Source organism: Anoplophora glabripennis, unplaced genomic scaffold, assembly GCF_000390285.2.
Source record: "Anoplophora glabripennis isolate ALB-LARVAE unplaced genomic scaffold, Agla_2.0 scaffold82, whole genome shotgun sequence".
NCBI classification, from domain to species: Eukaryota; Metazoa; Arthropoda; class Insecta; order Coleoptera; family Cerambycidae; genus Anoplophora; species Anoplophora glabripennis.
The window spans coordinates 869,219-882,334 of NW_019416227.1; the positions used below are offsets into that span (position 1 = coordinate 869,219).

Here is a 13,116-nt window from a genome sequence, read left to right on the forward strand (position 1 = left end):
TATTGACACCACTCCACACATTTAATAACCAAAGCAGTCAGCTGCACTGTCGAAACGCGTTATTGTATATGTCGCGCTTGCCATTTACTTACCGATGACGTCAACGTATCGACATCCCAGTCCATGGCGTTTGCGCGCGAAGCGAACCGATTAAATTAATTAAATTAAAAAATAAATTAATATAACAAAACCTTTACACATCGTTTGTAGTATTCAGTGTAGATACAAAAACTATTAAAATATTTTTTTCTGCAAGATGCCTATTCGCCGACGAAGCTCCTCATTTAATTGGAACACCCTGTATTTTGCACTAACAATAAGACAAGTTGCGTTAGATCGAGCTGTTCTGACTCTAGGTAACAAAACATTCGTAACAAAACCCCCTGTATATTTCATTTAAACCATACAATTTTACATTAAAAACATAAAAGTCTCCCAATCAATGTTACACAGCGATAATATTTTCGTTTGGAACACATTTTATGCTAAGTAACAACAACAATAACATGTATACACAATTATTTGTTGAATTACAACAATTTAGCTCATAACCTTCAACGAGACACGTTAAATATTCACGGAACCTTGTTTGCGCGAAACAAAGTCCGATTTATTGTTGAATTTAAAAACAAGAAACCACTGAATTAAAATGTTATGAATATTTGCGGGTAGATAAATATTCGTAACTGTCTATTTAGTGTTGTTTGATAATTCTCAAAAGTAACAATCGTTCATAACTCGCAGTCGTGGGCATTGTAATGAACGTAATCGGAATCTTATCGTACCTACCGGGCTATGTCTGAGCGTTTATCTATTTATTAAGTTTAGTGCGTGTTGGATTACAAGCGACAATTTATTAAAATGCGAATACCTGTCGCAGTTCGTATTGTAAAATGGATGTGTTGAGTTTGTTGTGCTGCCGAAACGGCGAGGCGGACCAAGACCTACACGCAACCGGTAAGCTCATGCGATATTAAGAAATATTTTAGGTGTTTGGACTAACATTTTTATACAAGATAACTCCAAGTAAAAATTTCACGCTTTCAGACAAGTTCACACAAACAAAACAGTATTATTATCTGTTCAAGGCAGTGATTGTTTACTACAGCTCTTGTTTTGTTAAATAGACTAAAAGGTAGAAAACAACTTTGGAAAATTGTATAATCATTGTGTCGACTAAATTTGTTTCTGTAGTGTTTAATTTCTGTCATTTTAGGGCAAAAACTTGGATACCGCCACGTGCAGATGGCGCTGTACTTTTTACTTATGACTTACACCTACTGTATGCGATCTGTACTCTCTGTCGCCATTGTGGCTATGAACAGCAACTCTACAACCCCTAACCCCGACATACCGGTATGTATATCGCTTTATTTAACTTTTTAACCGATATGGCGAAGCAACTTGCGCATTTTTTAAAAATAATGATAATAGTCCGTAGACCAGCATATGAACATCTCCCAATTTGTACATCATTATTTGTGTATTAATTATAAAAGTGTTGGTTACCGTAACATCATTTAAAAGTACAACCGTTTCCGCGGGAGAACTGTGACGTCACACCGTGCGTGGTAAGTTGTGTCATATCCTAACCTAATCTAACATAAGCATTGCAAGCCGCCGGTCCAATAAATATTTCCATATGTGCTCATTCTATACTCTTGGTTTTCAATTTTAAAAAACTTTTACATTTTTTGAAGATAAAAAAAATTACTTTGAAAAACTGAAATCATATATTAAATATGTAGCTATCGATTTGCTGCTGAATCATAGAACTGAAAGCTAGGAATTTTTTTAAATAAAAACTAATTAATTAAATAAAATAGTTTGGTTGTTACATATTAAAGTAAAACTAAGAAAACAGGTGTTTACCTATTTGTTTTTACTCATAGTACACTCATTGAAGCTTTTCACCTCCGAAATATTTGAAACTGAACAGATCTACTTGAAATTTGGCAGATAGTTAGAGAAAAAGTCACGGAACAATAGTGACATAGCGCCGATTGACGCTTCCAGCCTGTTGGGGGTGGAATTTTTTTCAAAAATAATGCTGGAAATCGATAGAGAATCAAATTTTGAGCAAAAAATATTCGAAGAATTTTTTCGAGAAATCAATAGTTTTTTAGTTATTCACTCAAGAATTTGAGTGAAAAAAAAACACTGTCTCAAAGTATTTTTCGCGAATAACCCAAAAACTACGCAATTTATTTAAAAAAGTGTAATGAACAAAAATGTAGCTTATAAATAAACAAAGAAAATCGATTTTTAAAGTGTTGTACGTCCTATACAAAGCGAAATATGGTTAGTGGAAGGGGACTTGTTTTGGGGGGAATGCTCGAATCGATGTATTCAACGTCAAATAACGAAAAAAAGATTAATTTTACGTGTATAACGCTCCTGCAGTTTTTTGTAGTACTCAAAAAGACCTTCAAAATGAGCACTTATAAAAGTTAATTAGAGCAAAATTGAAGGAGTTATCGTCAAAAACAGATGGGTTGCTCATATTTTTTAAGGAAAAATGAGCAGTAAACGCGGTACCATTTCCATCAGAATTAAAATTAATCGTAGACCATTTACAATTAGTTTAGATTTAGTGTTTTTCATACGATCCTGAAGTTAGACCGGTTTAGAATGCGTATTTTTTGAATAATGCACGGTAAAAGTTGAAAACGTATTTTCCATTATTCAAAAAAAATTGCCTTACCTATATAATAACTCTGAAACTATGAAATATACGTAAAAAATGATAGACAACAAATATGTAGCTTTTTTTCAACAAATATTTTGCTTTTTTATTCCTATAGCATAAAAAATAAAGGAGATATCACCGGTTGAAGTATCCATTTTAGTGAAAAAACGACCTGTCTCGAGCCCTTCCATCCATTCCCTTTAAAAAATGAAGGACTTAAAAGGTTTTATATGCAAACGATCTTACAACTCTTGAAATTATCTTTAAAATACTTTTCTGTAGGATACTATAGCTTCAAATTTAACCGAGTTATGGTAAAAAAACCAATGACATTTTTTCGGAGCAAAATAGGCTTTCTCATTTTTATATATTTATACCTATATTATATTATACAAAAATAAGTAAAAAAATTTAGTGTGATTATTGGCGTAGCAATTTTTTTTGATAGATTATATTTAAAAATCGATTATAATAAAAATATTTTACATTAATATGGGTAAATGGGTAGTTTATAAGAGTTGAAAATGGCAACAGTAAAATATTCTTTCATAAACAATATAAGGGAATTTTTATTTTAAATTATTGCACAATTATTGCAATCCAAGATTTAAAACGTAATTTTTTATCATTTTTTTTAGCACAAGGATGATTTATATGGGTTGAAGAGTGTTATGAGATACAAATTCTTTCATAAGCAATGAGGGAATTTTTATTTTAAATAATTGCACCGTTAAAGCATTCCAAGGTTTTAAAAAGTAATTTTTTATAATTTTTGCCAATACAGGGGTGGTTTTTAGGGGTTGAAAGGGAACATTTTTTTTATTAGCTATAAGGTAACTTTTATTTTAAATAATTGCACAATTTAATCATTCTAAGTCTTTAAAAAGTAATTTGTTATCATTATTTTTTGCATAGGGGTAGTTTTTAAGGGTTAAATGAAGGGTCGAAAAGATCAAATATATCATAAAACATGTTCGAGAACATAGAACATTATTTAATTTTTGTGCTTGAACAAGATTTTTATCAATAAAATGCTTAAAACTTAATTTTTTTCACTTAGGGGTAGTTTTTACCCCTAAAAAACAAAAAGCGTCAATCGGGCTTGTGTCACTTTTGAACTTGAGCCCAAGATGGGCCTTATTCTAAATTTTCATGCAAATCCATGCAGTTTCAAAGAATTCGGAGGTTACAGCTGATTTTCAGCTTCAATGACTGAACTTTCTTAAGATCAAAGCAGTAATTGGCGACCCTCATATTATCCACAAATTGTCCATTTGGGATATTATAATTCTTTCTTCAACATTATTGTTAATTAATAAAGTTTACAGAAACCGCAAAATACTGCTTACTAGCATAAAAGAAATGATATATAGGTTAGTAAATGCGAATGCAACATCAACATGTGACGTGTCGATGTCGATAGAACGGTGTGACGTGAAAATCGTCCTGCTTGTCGCGTTTGAATTTTGTACTAATATTTTAGCTTATTATAAAAACACAAGACCTTCACCTTTTATATTTCTATGGGAACAGTTTAACTATACTGTTAAGAATTTATTTTAGATATACCACTGGGACAACCAAAGCGTGGTACTGTCGGCCTTCTTCTGGGGATACGCCGTTCTGCAACTCCCGTCGGCTCAGCTAGGCAAGAGGTTCGGCGTGAAATGGCTTCTGGTTGGGTGCACCATGACCAACGCCGGGTTCTGCATTTTGATACCGCTCTTCGCGGAATACTGCGGCTCGGTGGGCGTCATAATATCGAGGTTCTTCCAAGGATTAGCGCAAGGATGTATACCCTCTTTGCTTCACAACTTGCTGGGACACTGGGCGCCTCCTAGCGAGAGGTCTGTGATCGGAACCATTTCGTATTCAGGTAAGAAAAAAGGGTTATTTTATGCAACTAATTTGTACTTTTACCATCAACACTTTTATGAACTAGCACAGTCTTCTATCAAAATGTCACTAATAATTTGCATAATTTTCCAAAGTTCTTTCTAGGCGCTGTATTCGGGAATATTCTGGCTTTATCCACAACTGGCCTAATTAGTTCGAGTTGGGTGGGTTGGCCCTTCGCCTTTTACTTGTTCGGAGCGCTAGGGGTGAAGTGGGCGCTGCTTTGGATCCTCTTCGGTGCCGATAGACCGGGTCTACATAAGAATATATCGGCTGCAGAGAGGACTTACATAGAAACCAGTCTAGCTTATCAAGATCGCAGGGTAATTGTTTCATTTTCTATGCCCTAGGTGACGCTAACTTTCTGTGCTCTCTGTCTAAAGCAGATTTTTTCAAAATTAATTTGGAAAATCTTGATATGTTCGACTTCATTAGGATTTACAACAGGTAATTTTTAGGTAATTCCAACTCCGTGGAAAGCCATCCTGACATCCCTGCCCTTTTGGGCCATCACACTGTCCTTTGTAGGGGCCAATTGGGGCAGCTCGGTGCTGATGACTGAAATCCCTACCTACCTGGACAAGATTTTGGACTACGACATCAAGTCGGTAAGAAACGGAGGCGATTTTCGTATATACATTTTCTAAATGCAATTTTCAGGACAGTATTCTGTCGGCAGCACCTTACGTGGCTATGTGGATTTGTTCCGTGATATTCAGTCCCATCTGTGATATGTTAATAAACAGAGAGATCGTCTCTAGAGGCGGTGCTAGGAAGATATTCAGCAGCATCGGTAAGACGAGAAAAAAACAAAAGTATATTCCCTTTAATTATTATTTATTTGTTGCATTTCCAGTTACTCATTTTATTAGATCGGGTATTTTTTCCACAGTAAAAAGGAAGAAACATAACCTATTACACCAAAAAATGGAGATTGAAGGGTTGATTTTTATAAAATTTGTTTCAAGTAATTGGAAATATCTCACATTGAGAAAGGAGGCAACAAATGGGCTCAGTCAGTCATATTTTTGTAATTCGTTTCTATATTTTCCATAAGCACAAATCTCCGTAAATATGTGTTGAAAGTCGATGGCTTTAATATTAACCACCATCAATTATTTTGAATTTGTGAAATATTTGAAACAGTTCAGGCCATTTGCAGAGCATATGTGACGTCACACCACTCGACTTGTTCGATCCGATAGCTCAATGCATTATTAGCTGTTGTCGCAAGCTATTTCAAATTCCTCAGATCTTATTTTGACACCCATATTACTTAATATTGGAGATAGCGGCGATTCTATGGAAATTCGTATCGTTTTGTGATTTATTTTTGTCAATGTTTAAAGTTTTATTAACTGGAATATCGATAAATAGGTTAATTATATCAAAATTCGCCCTTACATGATTTATATTAAAACTATTAGATACAAGTTTTTCCAAGTTATTCATTTTCGCCATCGCACTAAATGACGTCACGAATTAGTGTGTCAACAAACATTTTGGGCGCCGAACTTTAAAAATTAATTATTTAACTTACAACCTCTAAGAGATTTCTAAGGCTATAGTGTACTATATTGTGGATTTAATAATTGTTTTATTCATTGTTCAAATGACTAAACATTTGACTTTATTAATTTTGTAATGAAAGTTTATCCAATCAAACAAAAATGTCAGACTGTTTTCTGCTTTCAGGAACTATGATTCCCGCAGTGAGTCTAGGCCTGGTAGGCTTCATGCCAAAAGACCGCCCGGGGCTCTCGGTAGCCCTTCTTATAATAAACGGGGGGATATCCGCCGGAGGCCTATGCGGATTTCAAGTCAACCACCTGGACTTGTCGCCGAACCATTCCGGCATCCTCATGGGGCTCACCAACGGGTTTTCTAGCATCTTTTCCATCATATCTCCGTTGATAGTGCAATACATAGTTACCGATAAGGTAATCCGGTTGACTTTAATCTCCTGATACCATCTTTCAATAAATTTAATACTGTTTCAGACCAATCTGTTATCGTGGAGGATAATATTTATCATAACCGCGAGCATTTACGCGGTCGCGAATGTTTTTTATTGCATATTCGGCTCTGGGGAGGTACAGGCGTGGAATGATGTGGAAGAGGACGAGGAAGAAGTTCCTATTTTATGAAGGTCTGGTATAGTTTCAAAATGGAGGACGGGTATGAGATTTGCGAGATCCCCAAATGAGATTATTTGTTATAAACAAAAAAATAAATAAAAATAACACAAGAATTCAATGTGTGGTCGACGAATCCAAAGTAAATACGACGGAGTTGGCTCTGGTTCAAGGTTATTTGAAGGTCAACTCTTATTTTTTATGGTTAATAACGAGCGTTCAAATAAATACGTGGTCAAGTTGGTTCTGAAAATTTGGACGTAGGGCGTAGCGTATAGCAAATGAACTTAAACGTCATCTGTCAAAGCGCTATATCGCCGCTATCAATTTGAATATTTTCGTTTTAAAAAGCGTTTAAAATGGTGTTTTCTCAAGAACAAAAAGTGTTTATCATAGAGTCCTACTTTAGAAATGGACGCAAGATTGATGGAATATGGAAGTATTCTATTGAGGAATGTTTCATAGAATTTCAAAATCAATTTCCCGGCGTTGTTGAGTACAAAATTTTTCAAAGTGCAGTTCAGCGTTGTGTTAATGTTTTTCGTGAAACGGGCAGTGTAACAAGAAAAGAAGGAAGCGGCCGACCTAAAAAGCGGACTGAAGAATTAAAAGAAAATGTCCAACAAATAATGGAAAATGCGCCAAGAACTTCTGTACGTGTTTTATCACAAATGGTGGGAGTATCAGTCGGTACCTGCCACACAGTGTTAAAAAAAGATTTGCGTTTGTTCTCCTATCGTTTAACTTGTCAGCAAGAACTTCATGAAGTTGATTTTCCGCGACGGGCTGTATTTTGTGAATGGTTTTTAAACAACTACGGTGAACTTCATAATATCACCTTTTTTTCTGATGAAGCCTGGTTTCATTTAAGTGGTTACGTAAACTCACAGAATATGAGAATGTGGTCTTCTGAAAAACCAGATAACTTTTTTGTCGAGGGCCCTCTACACGCTCAAAAAATTGGAGTTTGGTGTGCTCTCAATCGAAGGAGGATTTATGGACCTATTTTTTTTAATGGTACTCTTACTGCGCAAAGGTATAGAGAAGAAATTATCGCTCCTTTTGTTAACCAGCTGGAAGAAAACGAAATTACAAACTTTTACTTTCAACAAGATGGCGCAAGGGCACATACGGCAGGCGAGACGATGAATATGTTGAGGGAAGTTTTCCAAAATCGACTAATAAGTCTCAATGCTGAACATGAATTTCCACCGAGGTCATGTGATATTACGCCGTGTGATTTCTTTTTGTGGCCTTACCTTAAAAACACTATTTTTGAACTGCCTATTCCTGATTTAAACCATCTGCAGGCTCGACTTATAGACAAGATTCGTGAAATTAACAATACCCCGAGCATCTTAGAAAATGTCTTTAATTCTTTGAGGAACAGGTGTGAAAAGTGCTTGGAACAAGGAGGGGGACACTTTCAGCAGCTGCTTTAATTTATTGTTATAACAAGGAGGGGGACACTTTCCGCAGCTCCTTTAATTGTTTGTTATTGTTATCACGATTATTCTTTAAAATAAAGTTATATAGTCATTAACGTTATTGAAACTGACAGCTGCTATACAGCTCGTTGAGAAATGAGGTTAAGTTGGTCGCTATAAGCTACTCCCTACGTCCAATGTGTCAGAGCCAACTTCGACCACGTTTTTATTTGAACGCTCGTTACAATTTCTGACCCCGGATATTGAAGGAGAGGAAATTTTACGTTCGGAGATGTAATTGAGACATTTTTTAATTTTTAAGGTCGGATGAAGGTCAAATAGACCTCTCGAACTTCTCAGTGTACTATCTCGTGAGGATAACAAGATATTGGGAAAATAATCTGTATAAAATTTGCTTGGGTCACCAGGAACCACCATCTGTTGACCTTGAATTTGACTTTGAAGGTCATTCGATAGAAATCACTAGAACTGCCTCTAAAACAGTGAGATGATTTTTGTATCCATGAGATCTGGGTTTCATGATTTTGAAGGCATAAAAATGTCAACGATATATGTATTTCTTATTCGAGAATTTGGTGCTATATACTCTCAGTTTGTAGCTTTAGAATAATTGGTTCCACATATTTCAAATCTTGCTACCTCAAAATATACTGGAAATGTGACACTTCCCTGAAAGGGAACGTGTGGTACGACCCATTCTACAGTATATATATCTCGCTATCCTAAAGAGATAAACAACCTGCGAAGTTCAAGAGATTTGACTTTCGAGTGACCTTGAAATGAAAAAATAACAATCACGTCTCCGTCTAAGGATTAAAAGGCTTAACATGAGGTATTATGGGTTATACAATAGAAAACCATAGATTTTTATTTAATATTTATTTTGTACAATATATACTATACTGCAAATATACCTATAACATTGCAAAATGAGAAAACAGCAAAGTATATACAGGGTGTCCCAGAATATGTGGGCAATCTCTCGGATCTGTACAGAGGACGTTAAAATAACATAAACATAAAAATTTTCCCCAGAGGGCCCCCCTGCAGATTTTCAGGACCCTAAAGGACGGTCCTGAAAATCGATTTTTTTAATAACTTTTAAAATACTTTGTGTAATTTAATTATTTTTTAATACGATGGATAACAGACCAAACTCTTTAAAAATTGACCCATGAAAACAATTTGACTTATTTGGTTTGCCAGAGATGGACTAGCTATATCACAATAATGTCAATTTTTTTACACGGTTTACAATAAAGGCACAAAAATAATATTTTTAGATAGCTTGAACCTTAAACTAAAACACTCTTGGTTGATATCGATAAAATGAACTGTTTTCGAGAAGAAACTATTTTGTTTATATAATTTTTATTACATCCGTCAAGAGAAATAAACCGCTGAAATTTGCATTCTTTCTGTGCCTATCTAAAAAAATGCCACTTTTATTTATGTTGTTTTTCCTAAAAATAATTTAATTACACGATTATTAAAAAAAATCGATTTTCAAGGATGTCCTTTAGGGGCCTGTAACTTGTCATGTTAGTTTAACGTCCCCTGTATAAATCCGAGAGATTGCCCACATATTTTGGGACACTCCATATGTATAACAAAAAAATTCAAATGTGCATTTGTGACGTAATTAAGTGAAAATTATATAAGAATTTTTTTTAATAAATTAATTTCGTGACTAATTATGCAAAAAATTGCTTGAAATGGTTATGAGCAATTTCAAATTTGGTTACATTAAAACCGGTCAGCCAGAAATTTGTCACCTTATCACAGAAACTGAATTGATTCGACTAGAACAATTACTGACACGAAATTCCACAATTCCCTCAAACGAAACAGGAAAAAAATTCCTCACAGCCTTTAAATATGTGTCATAGACAAAATAGACAAAACATAAATGCACCCTGCACATCCCAGCAGGAGCGTAACAATGGATACCAAAGGATAATCGTCCAGGTCTCCAACTGGTACGAACAGTTCTACATCATCGAATAGCTGCAAAAATATTTCGTTTTAGCATTAATTAAATTTTTCCAAAAATTTTGTAGATAACTTAATTTTGGAGTAAAATGGTCAAAACTTAAAAGATAGGTATATGTATTTTTCAAAAAATATGTTGGATTTTTTACTAAAGTCTCAGTAAAGGTCAGGAGGTGTTTAGTTTCCAATATACAGGGTGTTCAAGCAATTCATCATAACATTTTTTTGAATATATCCAAAACACCGAAAGGCAAACAAATTTACAGAATAAAAAAATGTCTTATTTAATTGTTGCCCAATAATGAACACTCATTTGTTCTCGGCATTGTGTAATTTACGTAAACAATGCATGAGATGGTTTTTGTAAAAAACAAATACATTTTTTTGGTTTTAAGTGAAAAAAATGTCATTAAAGAAAATTAGGTGCTACACTTTTTCCAACTTGTGTCTATAAAAACTTTTTCCTTATTCTCAGGAGTTCTATTACTGGGTTTGTTTTATGTAACCGGGACACCCTGTATATAATAAAAACAGAAATAGGAATATTACCGGAACAATTTAGTGACACTCAGTGGCACCATTTCGTAAATAAAACTGACTACATCTAGATTTAAACAAAAATCCAGAAAATTTTTTAAAAATCCCTAATATCCCGGGATCTCCAGATTTTCCTTGTTTCCCAGATTGGTGTACACCCTGCTTATATAAAAATTGGTTTCACACAAGCAATTCAACACTAATGCTGCAATTTTAGATTATAACAGCAATTGCAATGGCTATGAACGAGTGACAGGGTCTTGGTATAAACATAGCACAGTCTTATACGTGAGAAATGTCTAAAACTACTGAGACTTACCGCTTGATAAGTAAAATTCTTCCACACACACAACCTCGTAGCAGTTTCGTCACACGGGGCCTCTACTTTTAAACCCTTTCCGCAGATTCTGTCGAGAGAATCTGGACACCAAGAAAGAAGACTTGGTTTTTTCAAAGGAACTTTTCCAAAGCTATAAACGAAATAGAAATGTTTACAAAGATATAAAGGTAAAAGTACTGCAATTACAGCGAAATTGTAAGAATTACATAATACCATCGTTAGGCTTTAAATTTTGGAATAGCTTTCGTTAAGGTCAAGCTGTATGTTTTCCTAACAACTATGTTACTTTTTATTATTAATTTTTTATTAGATACAATTTATAAAAATTATTATTTTGATGAGGCGCCAAACTATATAAAAAAGTCAGCTATTATTTCCAAGACGTGGTATTTGCCAGCAAAAAAAAAATGTATACATTCAAATATAATTTACATTTTTATCTATTTAGTGATAACCTTAAATTTGTATACAGTCGTAAAAATATTAAAAATTTTCAACATTTCTATAAATAACACACGTGAACGATAATCCTCGAGTTTCGACTTAATTTTTTTTAACACTAGATTACCCAACACTTCAGCTAAGACTTGTTTGTTGGTTACACCAAAAGAAAATTAATCAACAAGATAATTGCAAAAATACAGAGAAAACATTATTATAAATTTTATAGATACAAGCCAAGCAATGTAAAATATATAACTCTAATTAACTAAAAATGTGAATTTATCACTAATAATAATAGTTCACTCACCCACCGGTAATCTGGCTTCTCTGGTACCTCAAATGAACGGGTAGATCGACCGATATCCTGCCAATGTCACTGCTATTGAGAAAAATATATACAACGTGTTCGGTGGCCTCATGAGCAGGAGCTTCAACGTCTACGCTACCGTCGATGTGCAACAAAAGCTGAAAATAATGGAAAATTACATAACACGTTCATAAGATGAATGTAATCAATTTTATATACTTTTCGGGTACGATTCGTCTCTGCAACCTCGTCGGGATTAACGTACATCCCGGGGGAGACATCGAGTCTAAGTGACAGCTTACAACCAGATTCCATCCATATCTTTTTCGAAGGGGATGGGGTTTCTACTAACCACCTGATTTCTCTAGAAAAAATATTGATAATAGAAATTATGTTTACTACTATTTATATTTGGCTTATCAATTTCACTTGTTATCGACTAATTATATTCCTACTATAATGAGGCATTGTTAATAATTAACATTTTCAAATAATTAGCTTTAAAAATGTATAACGAGGTGAGTTTTTAGTAAATGCTGATTTACTTCCATTTTTCAATTTTTCTTGATCAAATCAAGACAGTATTTATATAAGACAGCATTATTTGTTTGTTTTTGTGATGTTATCATTACATTTGGAAACTTTAGGTAGGTATTAAAGATTCTGTCGACCACAAAGTTGGAAAGATTTTATCTTTGGTTTAATAACCACATTACACAAGCTATTTTATGCACACGAAATATTCCGATACGTACTAATATTTTAAAAACCACTGACCTGTGAAATCCTTCATGTTCGACCTTTTGAGTGATGGAAACATCCAAATTTAAACATAGGGAATCACTATTTGTGCAATAACTTTGCTTTAGGATAAGAAAAAATAAACACACTAGGGTTATCATGCCAATAATGTTTAGTTCACTCAAATTCCACGAACTTCCAACACAATTTTAAGAAGTAATGCTAATCTATAGCTTCAATTTAAAAGGTTAAATCCACAATTATTACAGCATTTGCTTTGATAATTTATACATCTTTACGATGTATAAAAAAGTTGGGTTATAATTACAAAACAAATGAGCTACAGTCAGCCGGCCGAATTTCAAGGATTTAGGCACATTTTGGCGATAATTATAATCTGATAGCTGAAGGTATGACGTCACACTTGCACTAAAATTAATCAGACATTTAAAGTTAACGGATTTTATTACCTTAATTTAAGTTAATATTATCAAATTATCATAATTTTGCTTTAATGCATGAGGTTTAAAATTTTAAATGCATTAAAAAAAGTGCTGTATTTGTAGATGAAGCAATTAATCTAAGGA

At 34.0% G+C, this 13,116-nt stretch overlaps 2 protein-coding genes across 2 annotated transcripts; one reads left to right on the plus strand and one right to left on the minus strand.

Annotated features, from left to right (window-relative positions):
• Positions 1 to 599: 599 nt before the first annotated feature.
• Positions 600 to 6,836, plus strand: LOC108903458 (putative inorganic phosphate cotransporter). Its single transcript, XM_018705653.2, has 8 exons — positions 600 to 957; positions 1,217 to 1,356; positions 4,253 to 4,565; positions 4,691 to 4,908; positions 5,044 to 5,193; positions 5,246 to 5,378; positions 6,281 to 6,525; positions 6,586 to 6,836. Exons 1-8 carry the CDS (start codon positions 894 to 896, stop codon positions 6,730 to 6,732), a joined length of 1,410 nt encoding a protein of 469 aa, XP_018561169.1. The 5' UTR covers positions 600 to 893; the 3' UTR covers positions 6,733 to 6,836.
• Positions 6,837 to 9,468: 2,632 nt separating this feature from the next.
• On the minus strand, positions 9,469 to 12,802 carry LOC108903487 (phosphatidylinositol-glycan biosynthesis class X protein-like). Its single transcript, XM_018705695.1, has 5 exons — positions 12,566 to 12,802; positions 12,008 to 12,152; positions 11,789 to 11,946; positions 11,017 to 11,167; positions 9,469 to 10,175 (listed from the first exon to the last, which is right to left on the minus strand). Exons 1-5 carry the CDS (start codon positions 12,688 to 12,690, stop codon positions 10,041 to 10,043), a joined length of 714 nt encoding a protein of 237 aa, XP_018561211.1. The 5' UTR covers positions 12,691 to 12,802; the 3' UTR covers positions 9,469 to 10,040.
• Between the last annotated feature and the right edge of the window lie 314 nt (positions 12,803 to 13,116).